This window comes from Gigantopelta aegis, chromosome 4 (assembly GCF_016097555.1).
Source record: "Gigantopelta aegis isolate Gae_Host chromosome 4, Gae_host_genome, whole genome shotgun sequence".
NCBI lineage: Eukaryota > Metazoa > Mollusca > Gastropoda > Neomphalida > Peltospiridae > Gigantopelta > Gigantopelta aegis.
The window spans coordinates 28,263,565-28,284,103 of NC_054702.1; the positions used below are offsets into that span (position 1 = coordinate 28,263,565).

Genomic DNA, 20,539 nt, shown 5'->3' on the forward strand with positions numbered 1-20,539 from the left:
CTTTTACCACTACAAAAGCTATAGAAAAACAATAAGACATCTCTCATATGCATTTCCCCATATGACAGTAAATATCACAGACTTTGACACTAGTTAACATGGTCACCATCTCCCACAAAAGTCCATCGTATATTCAGTGAATATTTTGTTTTAAAAATTAGCAACATTTCTTGTCATTTGAAAATTTATTCGCAACTACAGTTTAATGCTTTTGAATTGTGTAGCAATCTCAGAAACTTGTGTAGCGAATCACGATGCGAAACTGAACAAAATGTTCCCCGATATTCTACGATTGCGATGTGACATTGCAGCTTTATCATTAATTCACTGGGGTTTTTCAGAGAGATGTTTCTTCGGTCCGTGGGGAGACTTCAGTTCGTGTATGAATGGAGTGATGATGAAACACAGGAAGGTCATACACGGTTCAGCTGCGTGCGAGAGAAAAGCCGTCAAAACACGGCCTTGTAGTTGATCAAAACACTACCAATTTCTAGCTTTAGTCCTGTAGGAAACAGACAGTCTGATATAGTGTTTTATAATAGTTTCCAGTGACTACCATAAAAAAACAACCCAAGATGAGAATTAAGCAACAAAACCTAGTGTATGGATGTAGAGGGTAGAAATAATGCTCGGTATGTTTTGTGTATTTCAAATGATGATGTAGTGTTGTAGATTTACAGTTGTTGGTAGACCTGGATACGAGTAGGCTAGATCAAATAGAGTATTTGTACAGAATCTCCTTTCATGCTGATACGGTCAGCATCCTTGGCAAAAATGTGATTCCTTCTTTGTTACATTATGTTTGAAGACTGACAGGAATTTTATAACTGTTGTGTGTCTGTGTAAGTGATATGTTTGGGCATAAAATATTCTGGCCAAAATACTGATTCCCATGTATTTGTTCAGTTCGAGCATTAGGGCTAGGGTTCGAATAAACAATAAACATTCTAAAAGTACCTTATGATAATGGATAAAAATGTGCCAAGAGGACTCAAAGGAATCCTAGCACGTTTTAAACCATGGTTATTTGGTGTCTAATAATTAAAACATAAATTGTCACAAAGAGTAACATCATTATACATCACATCACCCCATTTTTCTGTCTTTTAATGCATCGGGTTGTTTTTAAGGTTTTTGCAATCAAAAACAATGAAAATATACTGGCTTTAATTTAGAAAAATAAGGTAAGTACTCTAGTAAATATATGAACTATTATAACCATATTCTGTTATCTAAGTTTGTTTTGATTAACAACACCACTAGAGCACACTGATCTGTTAATCGTCAGCTACTGGATGTCAAACATTTGGTAATTCTGACAACACATACCAAGGCCTTTGATATACCAGTTGTGGTGCACTGGTTGGAACAGTAGGGATCGATCCTAAACTGACTGCACATCAGGCGGGCACTTTACTACTGGACTATATCCAGCCCTATTCTTTTATCTTTTCACAACTGTACTATCACATGCAGTGATACAGTCAAGCAAAACGAACGTTCATATCAAGGATGGAAGGAAGGAGGGTTTTTATTTAAAGACGCACAACACATTTTATTTATGGTTATAAGCATCAGACATATGGTTATGGACCACACAGATACTGAGAGAGGAAACCCGCTGTCGCCACTTCATGGGCTACTCTTTCCGATTAAGAGCAAGGGATCTTTTATCTGCACCATCCCACAGACAGGATAGCACATACCATGATCTTTGTTAAACCAGATATGGAGCACTGACCACAAAGAGAAATAGCCCAATGGGCCCACCGACGGGGATCTATATCCTAGATCGATCTTGCATCAGGTGAGCACTCTACCACTGAGCTACATCCCACCACAAAGTTCATATGTCATCATCATTATAGTGCCTTAACCTCATTGCTTTTATGGTCTCGTCTGCCACAGAAATATAAAAGCTAATCTTTAAACTCAAGTTACATGTGGGATTTTTATAAATTTATTAACAGACTCCATAAATTACCATAATCCTGCATCCTAAAATAAGTCAGCCTTGTTTTCTAAAAACATTTTTAAAAAATAAGAAAATAAATATTCTTCTGATGACATAAAGATAAATAATCATCTTACTTTCAGAAAAGATGATGGCCATCCATGTTTAAACAAATAAATATATATATTGTTTATATTTCATGTGTAAATGAATTATTATTCAATGTTCTATGAAGGACATGTCCCATGGAATGTATTGTCTCAATAAACATTTAATTTGATGTTTAAGCAGATTTATGTATATTGCTAATTTTGTTTCAAGTATATGAACTCAGCCCACACCTCTGAATGAATGATATATTTTGAGTGTGTGATTACAATTGGATTTGTTTTTTCAGTGTTGTATGTTACTGGATTATTGTGTGGTTCTATTCATACAGTGTTGCATAGTTATTCATGGATTCAAGGACTATTATTTGTAAATCTCTTTTGTCCCAAACAAAAAAAAGAAGGAATATTTAACCAAGATAAAACGATTGGACAAACAGCCCTGAACATTTTGCTGGGTCATAAAAAAAATTACATACATAGGTTATACAGTGAAACTTCTCAAAACCAGACCCTCTGTACACCGGAATTCCCTCAAAACCAGACCCTCTGTACACCGGAATTCCCTCAAAACCAGACTCTCTGTACACCGGAATTCCCTCAAAACCAGACTCTCTGTACACCGGAATTCCATCAAAACCGTACGTTTTACCCAGTCCCTTTTCAAAAACCATGACAGAACTTAACCTCTCTAAACCGGATCCCTCTTAATAACGGACATTTGTCTTGGTCCCAAGGGTGTTTGGTTTAGAGGGGTTTTACTGTATATAATTAACATCATCAAAAGACTGAACATAAAAGACAAGTTCTGCAATAATTCCAGGCTACTAATCCTTGACATTGTCACACTGATCTGGGGCAATACATTTTTATTTTTTATTTAAAAAGTTCGGCAATATTTAAAAGCAAGATTAAAAACAGTTCAGATAAAAATAGGCAATATTTATTAGATTTTTGTAAATTTACCAGTCAAACAAAAACACCTTGAATCCATTATTGTTATAACCAAGCTCAAAACATTAATGTGTTGAATGTTGTTGATCTTACCCACTATTTGAAGGTCAATGTTGGTGGATGAGATTTGTGTTCTGGGGCCTAATTCACTAAACTCTTGCAACTTTGCGATCTCGCAGTGCAATGCTAAAAGACTTGCAAAGAGGATGCTTTGTTGTCTAGCAGAGCCTAAGAGACCTTTGTGAATTAGGTCCCTGTTCCTCTCAGTCTGGAGACTTGTGCATATATAATAAGCAAGGACTACACCTTTCCGTACTTTGTGGATAACATTTATGATACAAAGTATTGGACTTTATTATACATGACAAACTTAACCAAAGATGAAAGCTGATCCATTTAAAAAAAAAAAAATTGCATGGACTGTATTTCACTATCCTTTTTTTGTGGAAAGTTTAATATTTGTATTGGTCATTTCTGGTGACAACGGTCACGTTGCTTTACAATCATATGTATGTTAAATTGTTACTGCGTCAGAGTATGTAATAAAGTGGTGTTCTGTTTCTACAGCCATTATCAAGTTGTTTTTACAATAATGGCATTCATGCATTTTGAGGGGCGAGACGTAGCCCAGTGGTACAGCACTCGCTTGATGCGCAGTCAGTTTGGAATTGTTCCCCCATCAGAGGGCCCAATGTGCTATTTCTCGATCCAGCCAGTGCACCACGACTGGTACATCAAAGACCGTGGTATGTGCTATCCTGTCTATGGGATGGTGCATATAAAAGATCCCTTGCTGCTAATCGAAAAAAAGTAGCCCATTAAGTGTCGACAGCAGGTTTCCTCTCTCAATATCTGTGTGGTCTTTAACCATATGTCTGACGCCATATAACCATAAATAAAATGTGTTGAATGCGTCGTTAAATAAAACATTTCCTTCCTTCATGCATTTTGTTCACAAGCAGTGTTTCTGCCAAAAAGAAATTTTGGGGTATGGCGCTTTGGAAATCAATGCAACCAGTCAACAGGGGTAAGAATTATCATACAGTAATGATAAGAGTGATTATTTTGTCAAAAGGTTAACTTAAACAAAAAAATCTACCAAAACAATTTGGGTAGGGCACCATACCCGTTTACCCTCTAGCAGAAACCCTGACAAGAGATATTATCTTCACATTTCTCATACCCAATATAGTTCTACTGAAGGAAAAAAAGAAATGTTTTATTTAACCACAAATTCAACAGTTTGTTTGTGGTATATTTAACGACACCACTAGAGTACATCGATTTATTAATCGGCTATTGGCTTTCAATCATTTGGTAATTTTGACATTTAGTCTTAGAGAGGAAACCTACTACATTTTTTCTATTAGTAGCAAAAGATCTTTTATATGCACCATCCCACAGGCAGGATAGCATATACTACGGCCTTTGATATACCAATTGTGGTGCACTGGCTGGAATGAGAAATAGCGCAATGGACCCACAAATGGGGATCGATCCCAGACAGACTGCGCATCAAGTGAACGTTTTTCCACTGTTCTATGTCCTGCCCCATGAAAAGAAATAAAGGATCACATGAATACTAACAGCAACTAGTCACTGCAACTAAAACCATCAATCCTTAGTGTTAGAAGTTGATGTTATTAGCAGTTAATTCAACACTAACGACATTCAATCCCACTTTACAACTTTGTATGAAAATCAGACATTATTAATCTAGTACAAATTTTTTTGGTCTACAATTCCAAGAGTTGGCCTTGGTGGTGTAGTGGTTATGCCATCAGACTTCTGGCTGGTAGGTACTAGGTTCATATCCCACCTGAGGTAATGGGGGATTTTTCATGTCAGTACTGGCTCCAACCCAGAGTGAAGAAAGGAAATGTTTTATTTAACAACGCACTCAACACATTTTAGTCATGGCTATATGGCGTCGGACATATGGTTACGGACCACACAGATATTGAGAGAGGAAACCTGCTGTCGCCACTTCATGAGCTTCTTTTTTTTCCCGATTAGCAGCAAGGGATCTTTTATATACACCACCCCATAGACAGGATAGAACATACCATGGCCTTTGATGTACCAGACATGGTGCACTGGCTGGAGCAAGAAATAGCCCAATGGGCCCACTGACGGGGATCGATCCCAAACCGACAGCACATCAAGTGAGTGCTTTACCACTGGGTTACGTCTAGCCCCTAATCCAGTGAATGCACCACTAGGCTCCATGTGTAGGTGTAAGGCCACATACACACAGTTTCACCCACTTCATGGGTGGGATTATGGGCGTGTCTCCAGTGTATGGGTGATGATTACCCATCATGCACCAGATTCCGTGTACCCTTGGTTCAGGTGATACCGAGATAGCTCAACTGACAGCAAGCATGGAGCACAGACCTGTCAAGTAAAAAAAGTTTGTTTGTTTTATTTAACGACGCCACTAGAGCACATTTTTTATCTTATCATCGGCTATTGGACGTCAAACATATGGTCATTCTGACAGTTTTTAGAGGAAACCCACTGTCGCCACATAGGCTACTCTTTTATGACAGGCAGCAAGGGATCTTTTATTTGCGCTTCCCACAGGCAGAATAGCACAAACCATGGCCTTTGTTGAACCAGTTATGGATCACTGGTCGGTGCAAGTGGTTTACACCTACCCATTGAGCCTTGCGGAGCACTCACTCAGGGTTTGGAGTCTGGATTAAAAATCTCATGCCTCGACTGGGATCCGAAATCAGTACCTACCAGCATGTAGACCGATGGCCTAACCACAACGCCACCGAGACCAGCTGACCTGTCAAGTAGTCCAATACCAAAATGAAAATACTGTGGCTTCACCATTCATCTCATCATCATCCATGTTTGTAATGTCCAAATATTTAAAAAAGTATTTTTCTGTTAAATGTTTGTGGTGTTTTAAAAAAAAAAAAAAAAAAAAGTGTCCCCTTATTTCTTTCCATCAGTATACTAGTATTTATGGACATATGATTATCCGCTACCGCCACTCCAAGAGCTACTCTTTTTTTTTAATTAATATCTATCGAAGATTTTTTTATATATACAATCTCTAACAGGATAGTACATACCATGCCCTTTGTTACACTGATTGTGGCTGGAAAGAAAAAAATAGCACAATGGCTATATGGGCTATTAAAGACTGAATAATGGATGATGACAGTAATACCGAAAGAGATCGGAATAGCTCTATTGTACAAGTATTTACTTACTTACTTATGCCTATTTGCTTGCTGGGAGCATAGGCCATCGACTAGGGAATGCCACTGTTGTCTGTTTGTGGCTATCTTCTTCTTTTGTACAAGTAGTTCACATGTAAGTCTGTAACAGAGTTGGTACGGTCAGATCAAGCACACACTGCCCACTCCCAACCCTATAACAAGCTGGCATATAGGAGTTTAAATACACAAACAGGAATTCAGCTCAAACAAACAAATGCCTCAGCAGAAAGTTTAAATTTTTGTAACAGAGTTGGTATGAGCCTGCCTATGGCAATTTTTTTGAAAGTGACATTTGCAGCAAATAAACCTGACTGAAAGGCTATCTTGTTATATGTAGACATCTTTTAAATGTGCAAATGTTAAATATTGGTAGATAATGTCCACCAGGTGTATACATTTCACCATTGTGGAGGAGCTTTATCGAAGGCACAAAAGTGCCATCGGTGATGCTCTCTACCTACAGCAATTTATATCTCAACAGCCGTCGGTGCCGACATTAAGTTCAAGCCCTGTGAACATATAATACTCGCCCCACCCCTCAGTCTCAGTCCCATAAGAGTGGACTGAACATCCTAAAAGATAATTAAATGGCTAAAATCTTCCATTATTTCATGGGCATTCTTGTCCAGTCACGTGTTAGTACATTTACACTTTGCAGAGGTCGAACTTAAGAATTTGTCTCCCACTGCAATTTTTATGTTCTGTATGTATATTTATTATCCATATGGTTCAACATAACCGAGTTAATAATAATCATACGAAGCACATGTGTAACAACAAATGTAATGACATAATTTTGGGAAGCGACGTCTTAACATGGTGTTGCTTCTCCAGTCCTAGCTCAGACTGCATTTGAAATATGTCATTTCGTCGTCTCCTTCTAGTTGTGGCAGAAACATTTTGAGTTGGGTCTTGTTATTCATAAAGACACCAACAATAATATATTGGATAATAAAGAAATTATTACACTCATGTGCGAGTCGTACTAATTTTACAAAACTCGTGTCAGGATTCATGTATTACCCTCGCTTTCAATTGGGTAATACAATAATCCCGACACTCGTAAAATCAGTATGACACACAAGCTCGTATAATAATCTCTATATATTTCAAATGTTATATACTGGCAGTAAATGTACATTGCCGTCGATGATGTTCCTGACCTACGGCTATTTATATCTCATCAACAGCAATTGATCTTGGTGCCATCGTTAAGTTCAACCCCTGCCTTTGTATGCCTATGAAAATGTGGATTACTGTGAACAGCCCCTAATTTGATTTTGCATAGAAATGTTCTCAAAACACATAAAATACAGTTGATATAATGGAGTGCTGCCACTCTTAAACAAATACTGTATGGAATCTTGCAAAAAAAAGTATCAAAATGGTCTAAAAAAAAGTATAAAAAAAAGTTACATTTTTCATCAATTTACCCCGATAGGTAACCATATGACATTCTCTACTTTTGTCCTACTAATGTTTGCTGTTTATGACCAACATCAAGGAATGGTGTGTACCATGTTGTGAGGATTTGTGATTGTTGAACACTCTTTTCTACATATTTCAGTTCCCTGTCACTTGGTCACAGAGCAGCAGGATCAGAGAGCTCTACAAACACTCCACTCAACAAAGAACAAACCACTCCTGAAAACACACTAGCAAAGCACAAATCTTATGATGGTCAAATTTTAAATTGGATTTCTTAAGTTATTTTTGGCAGGAAAAAGTATTATCATGTGAATTTAAAAAAAAAAAAAATTTAAGTATAAAAAGTAGTATTTCCAAGAAAAAAGTATAATACTTTTTAAAAAGTATGAAGTGGCAGCACTGATAATGCCAGAAACCTAAACAGTATCTTGTACTAACCAAAATATACAGTCCTGGATAGGAGACAGAAACAAATATAAAAATTAAATAAAAAATTTATGTAATAAAAATACAGAACAAATCAGAGATGACACGATTCAAGTAATGTAAAGAAATTTGATTCCTGCTCAATTATAAATACAGTTTAGTTTTTTATATTAGATATTCTATTTTCAAACCACTTCTTTATAAAACTGTTTTCCTTTTTTGGATTTTATTGTAGAAGATTGGTAGAACATCATTAGATGTTACTTAATGGGATGTTCAAAGTCAAAGAATGCTAAGATACAACCCTTCCAAAAGAAATTCAAAATCTGGTGATTTTATAACCACATTATGGTGACTTTATATGAGTTATATCATTGGCTTTTTTGCTGGTTACCTCACACTTAAACAGCAATATTTTACTATTGATTTACAGAAAAACTAAAGAAGATGATTTTATGTCCAAAAAAATTTCAATTGGAAAAATCATAAATTACAGACAATTTTATTTGTTTTGAGATACTTCATGGATTGGGGTTTTTTTTACATGGCAGGGTTTCTGCCAGAGGGTAAAATGGGTATGGCATCATACCCAAATCTGTTTGCAGGTTTTATTTTTTAAAGTTAACCTTTTTACAAAATTAATTTTGTTAACTCTAAACCCTAAAGTTAACCCATTTTCTTTTTGGGAGACTGGTTGTATTCAATTCCATAGTGCCATACCCAAACATTTCTTTCTGGCTAAAACACTGCATGGCACAGTGCTTATAATGTCATTTTGTTGTTTTAAGGGTTTTTGAGGTGTGGGTGGGTAGTATTCCTCAGCTTCATAAACTTGCTTTATATGGTAATAATTACTCAAAACGTATTTAAGAAATATACATTCTTTGCTCTGCTCATGATATTTATCACTAATTCTCAACTAAGGTACAGGAATTTCACACCTTAGTCTTTTTATTTAATAAATTGTTAAAAAAAGGGAAAAGTGAATACTTTTGGTGGACATTAAAACTTGCCATGTCCCAAAGATAAATAGAAAATCTTTCTAGAAAACACATTCTTCCATATGAAAATAATTAAAAAATAAACAATATGCTGCCTCAATAGATGTTTTTATAAGCTATTACTGAAAGACATTAACTTCTTTGTTTGGAAATGACAAAATCTTCAGATTCTTCAGTAATTTGTCTTCAATGAAGTGCAGCCAACATGCTATACAGTGACATGTAGTGTGATATACAGCCTTTTTATTACCCAAATGGTTAAAAATATCTCGATTATTAAAGTGTTACTTCCCACTAGAACATCAGGCGGGACATAACACTTTGATCTCATAAGATGACATCATACGACTGGCACACTACGACCTTACCGGAACATTTAATCAAAAGAGTTCAGCGAGATAAATTAAAATCGATTATGGTTAATAAATAGAATATTAAACTCACTAGAATTTCGTATCATGTTTATGTCCTTCGTTAAATAATTTTCATCGTCACTCATTAAAGCTTGTGACAACTGAAAATTGTTTCACTTGCGACATAAACATGATACGAAATGAAAGCTTGATTAATATCCTATAATCCCCACCCCACACGACCTCACCACACCCCACCCACCATTTATTGATCTCCCCAATTTACAAAATAATGTGCCTGAAAAATCATATTTCACATGATGGTTTGTGATCAGCTAAACACAGGAGTAACCAATACATGAATATCATGTACATCAACACTCAAATCTTTCCATGATCAACATCTGCATCACAATAAACGTATCACGTGACTTTCTCTTTCTCCGACACCACAACGATGTCGTCCATAGTCTTTATCACAGGTTCTTTCTTCCCGACAAGTTCTGTCCACTTCAGACAAGCATTGTTATCGCCTGATGAATCACAACGGTGAATCTTTCCTTCCTCTTTTTTCTCTGTCAGTTTTTCAATAAGCGTTCTATTTCCCGTAGAGTTCTGGTTTGCGGCAATCAGGGAGAAGATTTGCTCCGAAAGGTCAGAGTTCACTTTCTGAATGTGAAATATCCACTCCAGTATCTCACACATATCGACCGATTTGGAACCCGATCGGTTGAAATGCTCCACTATCAAACACAGACAGTGACCCAGCTGTTCTGTATATGCCTGGAAAAGTCAACAAATGTTAAACATAAACAGCATAAGCGTATAAGAGGAGGGAAAGGGGACAACCTAGTGCTAGAGCAAATCCTCAAATTCAGAAAAAATTATAGAGGGCAAAATGTGTTACCCGAGACATTTCTATCATGTATTTCCATCATCCTACACACAAAAGTATTTGTAATCCATGTAAAAATGCGTAGTGATTCGTTTGCAACCCTACTGTATATAGCTGTTTGGCAGTAATACTAATATGAATAAATGTTGTTTTTGAGATTCAGGCATTTTCTTTTAATTCGGGCAAAAACCAGCCTGACCCCCTCCAAAAATAGGAGTCTGTATGCCTATGATCAACTGTAATTATCTGTTTAAGGCTGAATAAATCAATGTGCTCTTGTGGTGTCATTAAACAAAATAGATTTTTAATTGTTCAAGGCAGAAAAGCAAAACATTGAATCATATTCAAAATTTCATGCCCAATATTAGAATTTCTGAAGTGTAAAAATACCACATAAGTCTAAGTTAAAAAAAAGTTGAGCCCTCCAAAACAAATATTATTTTGTGATATGCATATAGTCTACACTTAAGTTCCTATGTTACAGATCATGATGGAAGAAACTTTTAGTTTCACTACTTTCAACATATAAACGTTCTAACCCCGAAAACTGTTCATTGCAAACTAAAATATCTACTTTAAACAAGATCTCAAATATCCTGAGTTAACTTTCTTTAAATTATCTTTAGCATTTTTTTCCACCAATTTGATTCACACATTTCTGTGACTTGATGAGCAAAGAACATCCTTAAAACTCTCCAGTCCTCATCCCTCCCACCCCCAACTGACTGAGACCAGATCAAAACTAGATTTCCCTGAGATTCACTGATATCAGATCAAACTAGAATTCTCCGAGTTTTGTTAAAGGTTCATCAAAATATAATACCTCAGTGCTTTGTAAAAGTTGTAAGCACTTCTTCTGAAAGCTCGAAGGTGTCAGTAAGTCTTGTTCTAGTAAAGTGATCACAAACTGTGCATATTTCTTCCAAGAACTCTGAAAAAAACAAACCCAAAACCCCCAGTAATGATGAAAATGAATTATCTAGAGTCCTTCACGCTTGAAAATATTAGACAAGTAATAAATACCTTTCCTACTAAACTGCAGGAAAGATATTTGCATTCAATACATGACAGAAACATCTTGAGTAGAGTTTGTATTTATCATCCATTAAAGGTTTTTGTAGGAGATATCGCTGGTACTATAATTTGCGGCATCTCCTGTGATATTCTCCATAGGAGATATCGCTTCTTTTGTTACGTCACTCTGTATGTTTCAGCGCTATTCAGCGTCATTAGTGACGTCACGCAACTGTCGTTCTACTAGTGAACGAGTCTACTGCTGCCAAATAAAGTGACATTCAACCCACATTACTGACATTGTTTAGAATTATCGCAAAGAATGATAATGGATGATAAAAATTATACCCCTCTCGTGTCTTGTAACATCATAATTTATCAGCACTCATGGATAACAGTATAAAAATCCTCTGCAAGCCTCAGATTTCATACTTTTATTAAGTTGTGCTGATAAATTAAGATATCACAAGACATGAGGGGATTATCCTCTATATATTGACAAAAACCTTTATGAACAGCACACATAGAACAATCACTGAATCAATATAATGATACTGGTATTCAAACACCGAGGTTAAGGCAGCTTCTTTTTAAACCAGTGGGAAGGAAGGAAAGTAGGAAATGTTTTATTTAACAACACATTCAACACATTTTATTTATGGTTATATGCCGTCGGACATATGGTTAAGGACCACACAGATATTGAGAAACCTGCTGTCACCACTTCATGGGCTATTCTTTGTCGATTAGCAGCAAGGGTTCTTTTATATGCACCATCCTACAAACAGGAGAGTACATACAACAGCCTTTGTTACACCAGTTGTGGAGCACTGGCTGGAACAAAAACTAGCCCAATGGGCCCCCAGACGGGAATCGATCCTACATCAATTGCACATCAAGCGAGCACTATACCACTGAGCTACACTCCACCCCCTTCAAACCAGTGAGAGACGCACGGTTATAATTTGTTTAGGTGTTCAATAGAAAATGCTTCCAAGATAACATTAAGGTACACTTAGGAGGTACATGTAGCTCATTGATTTTCGAACATATTAATATTTTTAAATGACTATAAACATGTAGTCAGGTAATCATAGCAGTGTATTCTAATGTCAATCATTAAACTAGAAACAATGAGTAGCATGCATAAATTAAACACACACGTGTGCGCACAGTTATATATATATAATAATATGGTTTTGGGGTTGGGGTTTTTTTACAGTAATTCTATCGGTTATCTTTAGATTCAACAATGAGGCCATGTATGGCCACTAGACTAAATTAAAATATGAGTGACTGAAACCAGTTACCTGCGGATTCCTGCTGTTTACCAGACTGTGACACACTCTGCAGGAGACGACGTGATGCAGCTCAGTGACACCACTCAACGATTCTCTCCACAGTCGCACACAGTGTTCAATCACAGGCTGATCCAGATCACAGTGCACATCACAAACTGAAAACAAAAGTTAACCGGTGAGGTACATGATACGCCATTCAGTAGTTTGATAGAAAACCACAGATATGATCCGGACAAGGATTTACTGTCATGTGCAGTAGACCATGAAAAGTAGGTCACAGTGACCTAGTAATAGTATATGACACACCGCCATCTCAAGTTGTTCATACATGTGAGGTTTGATGGTCCTGTATGCAAGATACGGTCCGGACAAGAAAAAGTTAACAGACGGACATACGGACAAATGCCATACCATCATACGGCTCATCATAGACGGGCGTATAAAAAGTTGGTTTTGTTCAACAATACCCCTAGAGAACATCGATTTACATGGTTCATACAGAAATTTCAAACCTAAATTTAGGGGCTTTTTAGGGACTTTTAGGGTCAATATAAGTAAAATTTAGGAACTAAAACTATGCTTTCCACCATTTGCAATGATCTACGAACTCGACAAAATAATGGGAGCTGTGTTCGAGCGGGCCGTCATAAACATTCATAAACATAAATACATAGAATCCACATAGGCATAAATGTCTGATTCAGTTCAGATAATTTTAGAATATTCTGGGGTTTTTTTTAGTTTGCACTGAGATTAAGACTGTTGATTAGTATTTTAGAAACGTGTTTCATTTTAGAATGACCAATCATGCGTTCCCCAAACTTTACGAATGAATCCTTCTACGAACAATTCCGAACACTGGTTGGTATCATTTTGGCATTGTTTACACACCAACGTTCGAGCGAGCACAGAGATCAACAAATGAATGTAGATATCAATGTATTTTTGGCAATTTATTTAATGTTTCCAGAAGAAGAAAAATGTCTTATCGATTTCAGGGCTTATATGGCCCAATTTAGGGTCTTTTGTGAACTTGCCTGTAAAATATAGGGCTTTTTAGGGCTAGATCATCAAAATAGGGACTTTTTAGGGCAACCCTTCAAATTTAGGGCCTTTTCAAGCATGTGCCAACCTTGATTTATTAATCATTGGCTATTGGATGTCAAACATTTGGTAATTTTGACATATAGTTTTAGAGAGAAGGAAGGAAGGAAGGAAGGAAGGAAGGAAATGTTTTATTTAAAGGGACATACCCTAGTTTTTAAACACTAAGGCTTATTTGTTTACTATTAGTAATTAGAACCGTTTTTGATAACCGAAATCATACTTTACTTAAGATTTTATTGTTTAGATTAATCATTTCCGTACATTCAAAGTGTTTTTGGTCATCCTGGTGTTTTAATATCACAAAATGCATTTCTCATATTTTTAAAAATGCACGTGCGTCTTAGAAGTAACAGTTATGGAGTGTGCATTTTCATGGGCTGAAACTAGGGTCTGTCCCTTTAACAATGCACTCAACACATGGTTATGGACCACACAGATATTAAGAGAGGAAACCCGCTGTTGCCACTTCATGGGCTACTCTTTCTTCGATTAGCAACAAGGGATCTTTTATATGCACCATCCCACAGACTGGATAACACATACCACGGCTTTTGATATACCAGTCGTGGTGTACTGGCTGGAGCGAGAAATAGCCCAAATGGGCCCACCGACGGGAATCGATCCCAGACCGACCGCGCAGCAAGCGAATGCTTTACCACTGGGTTACATCCCGCCCCATTTTAGAGAGAAAGAACAGGATGGCACATACCACAGCCTTTGATACACCAGTCATGGTACACTGGTTGGAACAACAAATAGTTCAAATGGCCCACCAACAAGGATCAATCCTAGACCGACTGTGTATCAGGAAACATAAAAAACCCAAGTATTCTGAGAGTACTGCTAAAACAATACATGTCCTCTACCGGGTCCTATAAATTTTCGTAGTTCCTAAGTTCAATGGCAAAAAATTGGTAAATCTGTCTGTTCATGTAAAATAATGGGTTATTAACCGAATAAATGAGAGAAAAAGACTCCATCATATGTGGTAATGTGGGACAGAAAAGTACACCCTCAGTGGCAAAAATGGTTGACTCAGCAAGCCTTGTCCCAGGTCGAAAAATTCCACCACCTCAGCTGTACTTTTTCTCTCCCAGATGACCACATATGATGGAGTCTTATACACTTACTTATAGCAAGAATCAAATCCAGAAGAACTTGGGACACACATTTAGTAGTTTGAGTCAAAATGTCCTGAAAAAAATAAATAAATAACGAGTAAAGCTACATAAATGAAAAGAAATAAGAAAACATATGGTATTTACTATTTGAGACCAAACTTATTTCACTATTAGAGTCGTTATGCATCTATAATATACAGAGATGAAATGTGGGATTGAATGTCAGTAATGTGGGATTGAATGTCAGTAATGTGGGGTTGAATGTCAGTAATGTGGTGATGAATGCCTGTAACACAGTTAACTTTCTGATATTATGGATAAGGTTTTGGTTAATCTTCTGACTATTGGATTAATTTTTGACAAAAACCACGTAGAGGGGGTACAAATTTATAACTTTTACTCATATATTTTTACTTAAAATGTTAATAAATACATAAAATAAAGTTTATATTTGAATAGGTAAGTATTGTTTTTGTGATTTTTTTCTAATTCACATCAGTTAATGTTGATTAAAATTAGGCAAAAATATTGCAAAAGTCGCATTTACTTACAGGCATTTATGGCCAGATGTTCATTATTCCCAATGACTGTTTTTCTGACTAGCTTTTTGTGTAGAAACGAACTACGATTCATATCCCAATATTTCATGATTTTTGTTGTAGGTAACACAGTCAAATTTATTATCAAATTAGCTGTCACAATCAACTATCGATTCCTGAAAATGATCACAACATTCCGCCATTGTCGTCAAATGAAAATACTTGCCAAAAACCACCTTTTCAACTCAAAATTCCCAGGTATTATCCATTGAAAAAAAATAAATTAAAGCTGTGATCCATTTCCTGTGGGTCTATTATTGTTTCCGGTTAGTGCCATATGCAAAACGGATGGAAATATCACTTGCTGAATGCACTGTATACAGGGTAGAGTATGTCGACTTGTGTGACGTCGGGTGAGATATCTCGTCTGCAGTAGTCAAGACGGTTCCCACCCAGAGCGAGTTTAACGACTCAATGGGTAGGTTTATGGCCACTACACAGACTTCGCTTTCATTAACCACTAACCATCTGTCCTGGACAGACAGTCCAGATAGCTGATGTGTGCCCAGGACAGTGTGCTTCAACCTTAATTAGATATCAGCATAAAAATAACTACAAATGAATGAATAGATGCTGTATTATTTACATACAGACCTTTCTATAGCTGAGAGCTGCGTAGATTTCAGTCAAAAGATGATTAGCCTTTTCGAGATCAAAGGGATCATCCGGTGCAAGAAGACAATTTCGAACTATGTACTGAAATACAGAAATAGAGACACAGTGTTTACAAGAAAACTGTATTAAATAAAACTGAGACACTTGATACTGTCAGCCTATAACACCTAAACAAACAAGTATCTTTCTTTAATCCAAGAACTATACTCAATTTAAGCAAAACAAATTTGTTAATAGCCTATGTACTCATTTGCATGTGTATATAACAAAACAGATATAGACTAGATACTAAAGGTAAAACTAGTGACTTAGAATCAAGTGTATAATCAAAGATGATCAGTTAGTGCAAATGAATTATAATGGATAATCAACGATGAAATTTCAACTTGTATTTTAAAAGGATGTGGCATGTACTATTATGTTTGTGGGGAAAATGTATATAAAATCTCTTGCTTCTCTAGTTGGTAGCAATAACCTATGTGGGTTCTTTCTATTCATTCATCTTTTAATGCAACAGACGATGTGAGTGCCTCGTTCGAGAACAGTCAATTGCATATCAACCGATAAAATTGTAATGTTGGTAGTGATGGGAATCGGTTGGAATTTCATCATCGATCATCAGTTATAATCGGTTGGCACCAACCTATCAACTTTCGATGACACAATTGGTTAGAATTCCATGACCATAAGGATTTGATTAATACGGGTCATGTACCTATTGCCGTGTTCACTGGGATCTGAAACCTACAAATGGTACATTTTACCTTTAATAACTATTTACTGTATCTTTTTATTTATGTGGGCATGAAACTAAACGTAACCCCAACATATTTAAATCAATTCTAGCATCTGAATTGGGGGTACAGTAACAGAGTTAACATTTTCCCACACAATCGATTATGGATTTTTATAATCGATCATAAAATTGGTTGAGCCAAACTGATCAATTTTCAATTATAATTGATCTTTGGAACATCAATAAATGTTGGCTACTCTTGTACTCAATATCACAATTGGCTACTCTTGTACGAGGCGCTCGAATCATGTGGGTTCACCTTTGGACAGAAACTATAAGTTAAGACACCAAATAGCAGTAATATAAAATGTGATGACATGGCATTAAATAAATATTACTTTCCTTCCCTTTTTAATCCTAAAATTAAATTACCTTGAGATCGGAAAATATTTCAGACAGTGGTCTCGCATTTTTACACATTTCGCTTGGATCATTCTCCCTGGTACTGGTGGTGGGGGTGGGTTTCCCCGTTTGCCGAGTTTCAGTGTGGGAAGTGATGATGTCAACAGCGGGTAACTCTGGAGTGTTTACTGTTGGCTTGTTTAACAACCCAGCTTTCATCAGACGGTCAGACTCTGTGGTAAGTTCTCGGAGATACATGCCTACAAGATAAAACAAGTATGCTGATAGTACTGTTATAGCAATACATGTCCCATGCCGGACTCTGTAAACAAATGTGTAAATTGCCAAGAAAAGTTACAGGGAATTGGTGAACTGTTAAAAAGAGGAAATCTAGAGGAGTCCTGGATATTCTTAAAATCCTAGGTTAAAATCTGTGCCATCTGACACATTTTGGAGGTAAGGACGATTAAAATGCAAGGAAACGCAATGTTCCATGAGAGGACAACAGCTGATCCAATCAATCCGAAACAGACCGCACATCAAGTGAGCGCTTTACCACTGGGCTACATGCCGCCCACTAATCGCTATGAAAGTTAAATCTTGATCTGATACAGTACAGATAAAGCTGTGCACAAAATTTCAGCTTAATAGCTTGAGGAAATGTATAAAAAAAGCCCGGAAAACTACAAGTGGGACATACGGATGGCATTCAGTCAGACAGATAGACAGACAGAAACACAGAAGGATGGAAATACAAAGTTTTACATAAAACGTTACAATGTTTCATGTAATAGTTTAATTAATTAATGCATATACAAATAATGGATATTATTTCAATTATTTTCTTATCCGCTTTATAATTATTATGCTTTTTTTTTTTTTTAAAGTACCAAGTACTGTCCACAGTAAAGGAAAAAAAAGTGCCTCGTGGTCATAACTTCGTTTTGATAACATTTGTTCATAGATAATACATTCAGAAATCTTCAGATATACTCAAGATTCACCAATAGTTAACTGGTTTTCTACTTTATGCTGATGATGTTTTTGCAGGCTGCATAAAAAACAATTGACCGAGATTCTGGTCTATGTTACTCAGTGCCAGGACTTTAACATACTTTTAGTAATGTGCATGTTAAACCACAACATGATCCTCTCTTCAGCCTGGCGACATGATATTGAGGTTGCCACGGTTACCACAGCACCAGGCTGCTCCTCGGGTAACAGAAGAGGCATGATCTCAGATATCTTTTTAACACAGAACCTGTAAAGCATAAAATAAAGTACAACAGATCAGCAAGAACAAAAACATTTGTTACCGAGAAAGAAAAAGAGCATAGCAATTTTATTATTTTTTATTATTTTGATACTTAACCTTCTAACTACTGCAGGTGAGATATCTCACCCAACATCATGCCAGTCGACATACTGTGCACTGTATACAGTGCATTCCCCCAATTTGCCACCATTTTGCACACGATACTCACGGGAAACGGAAATATAATACAGAAAACAGATTTGACAAGATGGTGGCTCTTGTTTTGTTTTTTCATGGAAAATACCTTGGAATGTTTTGTTCAAAAAGTGGTTTCTGGCAAGTATTTTCACTTGACAACAATGGTGGCACGTCGCTGTCATTTGCACGGATCGATAGATGATTATGACAGCTAATTTAATAATAAATTTGATTATTTTACCAAGAACGAAAATCACTAAATATTAGGATATGAATCAGCTTGTTTAAAAAAAAAAAAAAAGGGTCAGAAAACCACTATCGGGAATAATGGACATAAATACTGGACAGCTGGCCACAAATGCCCCTAAGTAAATGCAACTTTTCGATTTTTTGCCTAATTTTAATCAATATTAACTGATCTAAAATATCATAAAAATTAGAAAAAGCCACAAAAATAATACTTACCAATTCAAAATATGAACTTTATTTTATGTATTTATAAAACATTTAAGTGAATATATGTGAGTAAAAATTATAAACTGTAAGAGAAGAAATCCTCAGCTACATTAAGATTATATTTTGATGTTCAACCATCATAAAATGTCATCTTGATAAGGATCAGGACGCCGAGTTAATAATCCTTGGTTTATCTGTCGAAAACTGTAGTTAAACCGTGTGCATCCGTAGGGGACCGTTGATAGACTACTATCCGGAGTCATCCATGAGGTTTTCATCCGTCGTGGATCCAGTCAGACGATCCTTGACAGTGTGACCAGGGCTTAATGCTGCCAATTAAATACAGGAAATATTAATTGAAAGCCATAAATAAAAAAAATATGTTCTCACTCATGTCTGTCGACAACAGATGCTTTAACTTCTTCACTCAGAGCATGCGCCAGGCCATGTAAATCATGAGACAGCTTGTCCTGAAAAATAAAAAATAAATATTTTATTGAACGACGAACTCAACACATTTTAATTATGGTTATATGGCATGGGACATATGATTAAGTACCACACAAATAATAAGAGAGTAAATCCACTGCTGTCACTCAATGACCTAGTTTCTTGTTATTAGCAACAAGGGATCTTTTATGCACAATCCCACAGGCAGTATCATACATATCACAGCCTTTGTTATTTAACAACTGTGGAGCATTGGCTGGAATGAGAAACTGCCTAATTGGCCCATCGACCAATCAAATGAGCACTTTAAAACTGGGCTACATCTTGCCCTGCTTGTCCTGGAATAAAAAAATCCATAAACATTTGGCTTGTTATTTAAGACTAGTTATAAAAGAATCTACCTCGTATAACCCCTCCAAATCCTCTAATCCTTTGAGTGTTTGCCATGTTATTTGTAATCCTGCAGATAGTATATCAAAGACTGTGGTATGTGCTGTCCTGTCTGTGGGAGAGTGCACAAAAAGACATCCCTTGCCACTAATGATTTAATACTCAGAAGTCCACCCTTTAATAATACTTTGACCAAAAATACCTTCGTTTTGTTAGTAGGAGAAGCCTGCACAGACTGAAGGAAAACCTGCTCGACTCGTTTCTTCGCTTCAGTTAACGACTTCGGCAGCACAGTCGATCGAAACCTCTTGATGAAATTTGATGCTGTTCTATCAGCAACAAACTCAACAATCCGCTTCATAGATGCATGGTGATTGTGGAAGAAATTCTCTTCAAGCTGACACTGAAACACAACAGTAATTAATAACAAACAAAGCTTAATGTAATATAGAATGTCTATAACACACAACTGCAAAGAAAAGAAAAGAAATATTTGTTTAACAACACCTCAGGTCATTTTTAAATCATGGTGTTTAAT

General features: G+C 36.4%; 2 protein-coding genes across 2 annotated transcripts in view; one reads left to right on the forward strand and one right to left on the reverse strand.

Annotated features, from left to right (window-relative positions):
* The window catches only part of LOC121370308, a 33,853-nt gene extending 30,278 nt beyond the window's left edge, over nt 1–3,575 (forward strand). Inside the window, exon 13 of the mRNA XM_041495448.1 lies at nt 342–3,575. Coding sequence (XP_041351382.1) covers nt 342–472 — 131 coding nt within the window. The 3' untranslated portion in view covers nt 473–3,575. The remainder of the gene's footprint in view (nt 1–341) is intronic.
* A 5,629-nt stretch (nt 3,576–9,204) lies between these two features.
* Nucleotides 9,205–20,539, reverse strand: part of LOC121370309 (codanin-1-like) — a 36,680-nt gene continuing 25,345 nt past the window's right edge. Inside the window, exons 19-27 of the mRNA XM_041495450.1 lie at nt 20,204–20,404; nt 19,552–19,631; nt 18,368–18,513; nt 17,283–17,512; nt 16,094–16,195; nt 14,910–14,973; nt 12,682–12,827; nt 11,181–11,288; nt 9,205–10,245 (exon numbers count right to left, since the gene is read on the reverse strand). Of these exons, the coding sequence (XP_041351384.1) occupies nt 9,886–10,245; nt 11,181–11,288; nt 12,682–12,827; nt 14,910–14,973; nt 16,094–16,195; nt 17,283–17,512; nt 18,368–18,513; nt 19,552–19,631; nt 20,204–20,404 (1,437 nt within the window). The 3' untranslated portion in view covers nt 9,205–9,885. The remainder of the gene's footprint in view (nt 10,246–11,180; nt 11,289–12,681; nt 12,828–14,909; nt 14,974–16,093; nt 16,196–17,282; nt 17,513–18,367; nt 18,514–19,551; nt 19,632–20,203; nt 20,405–20,539) is intronic.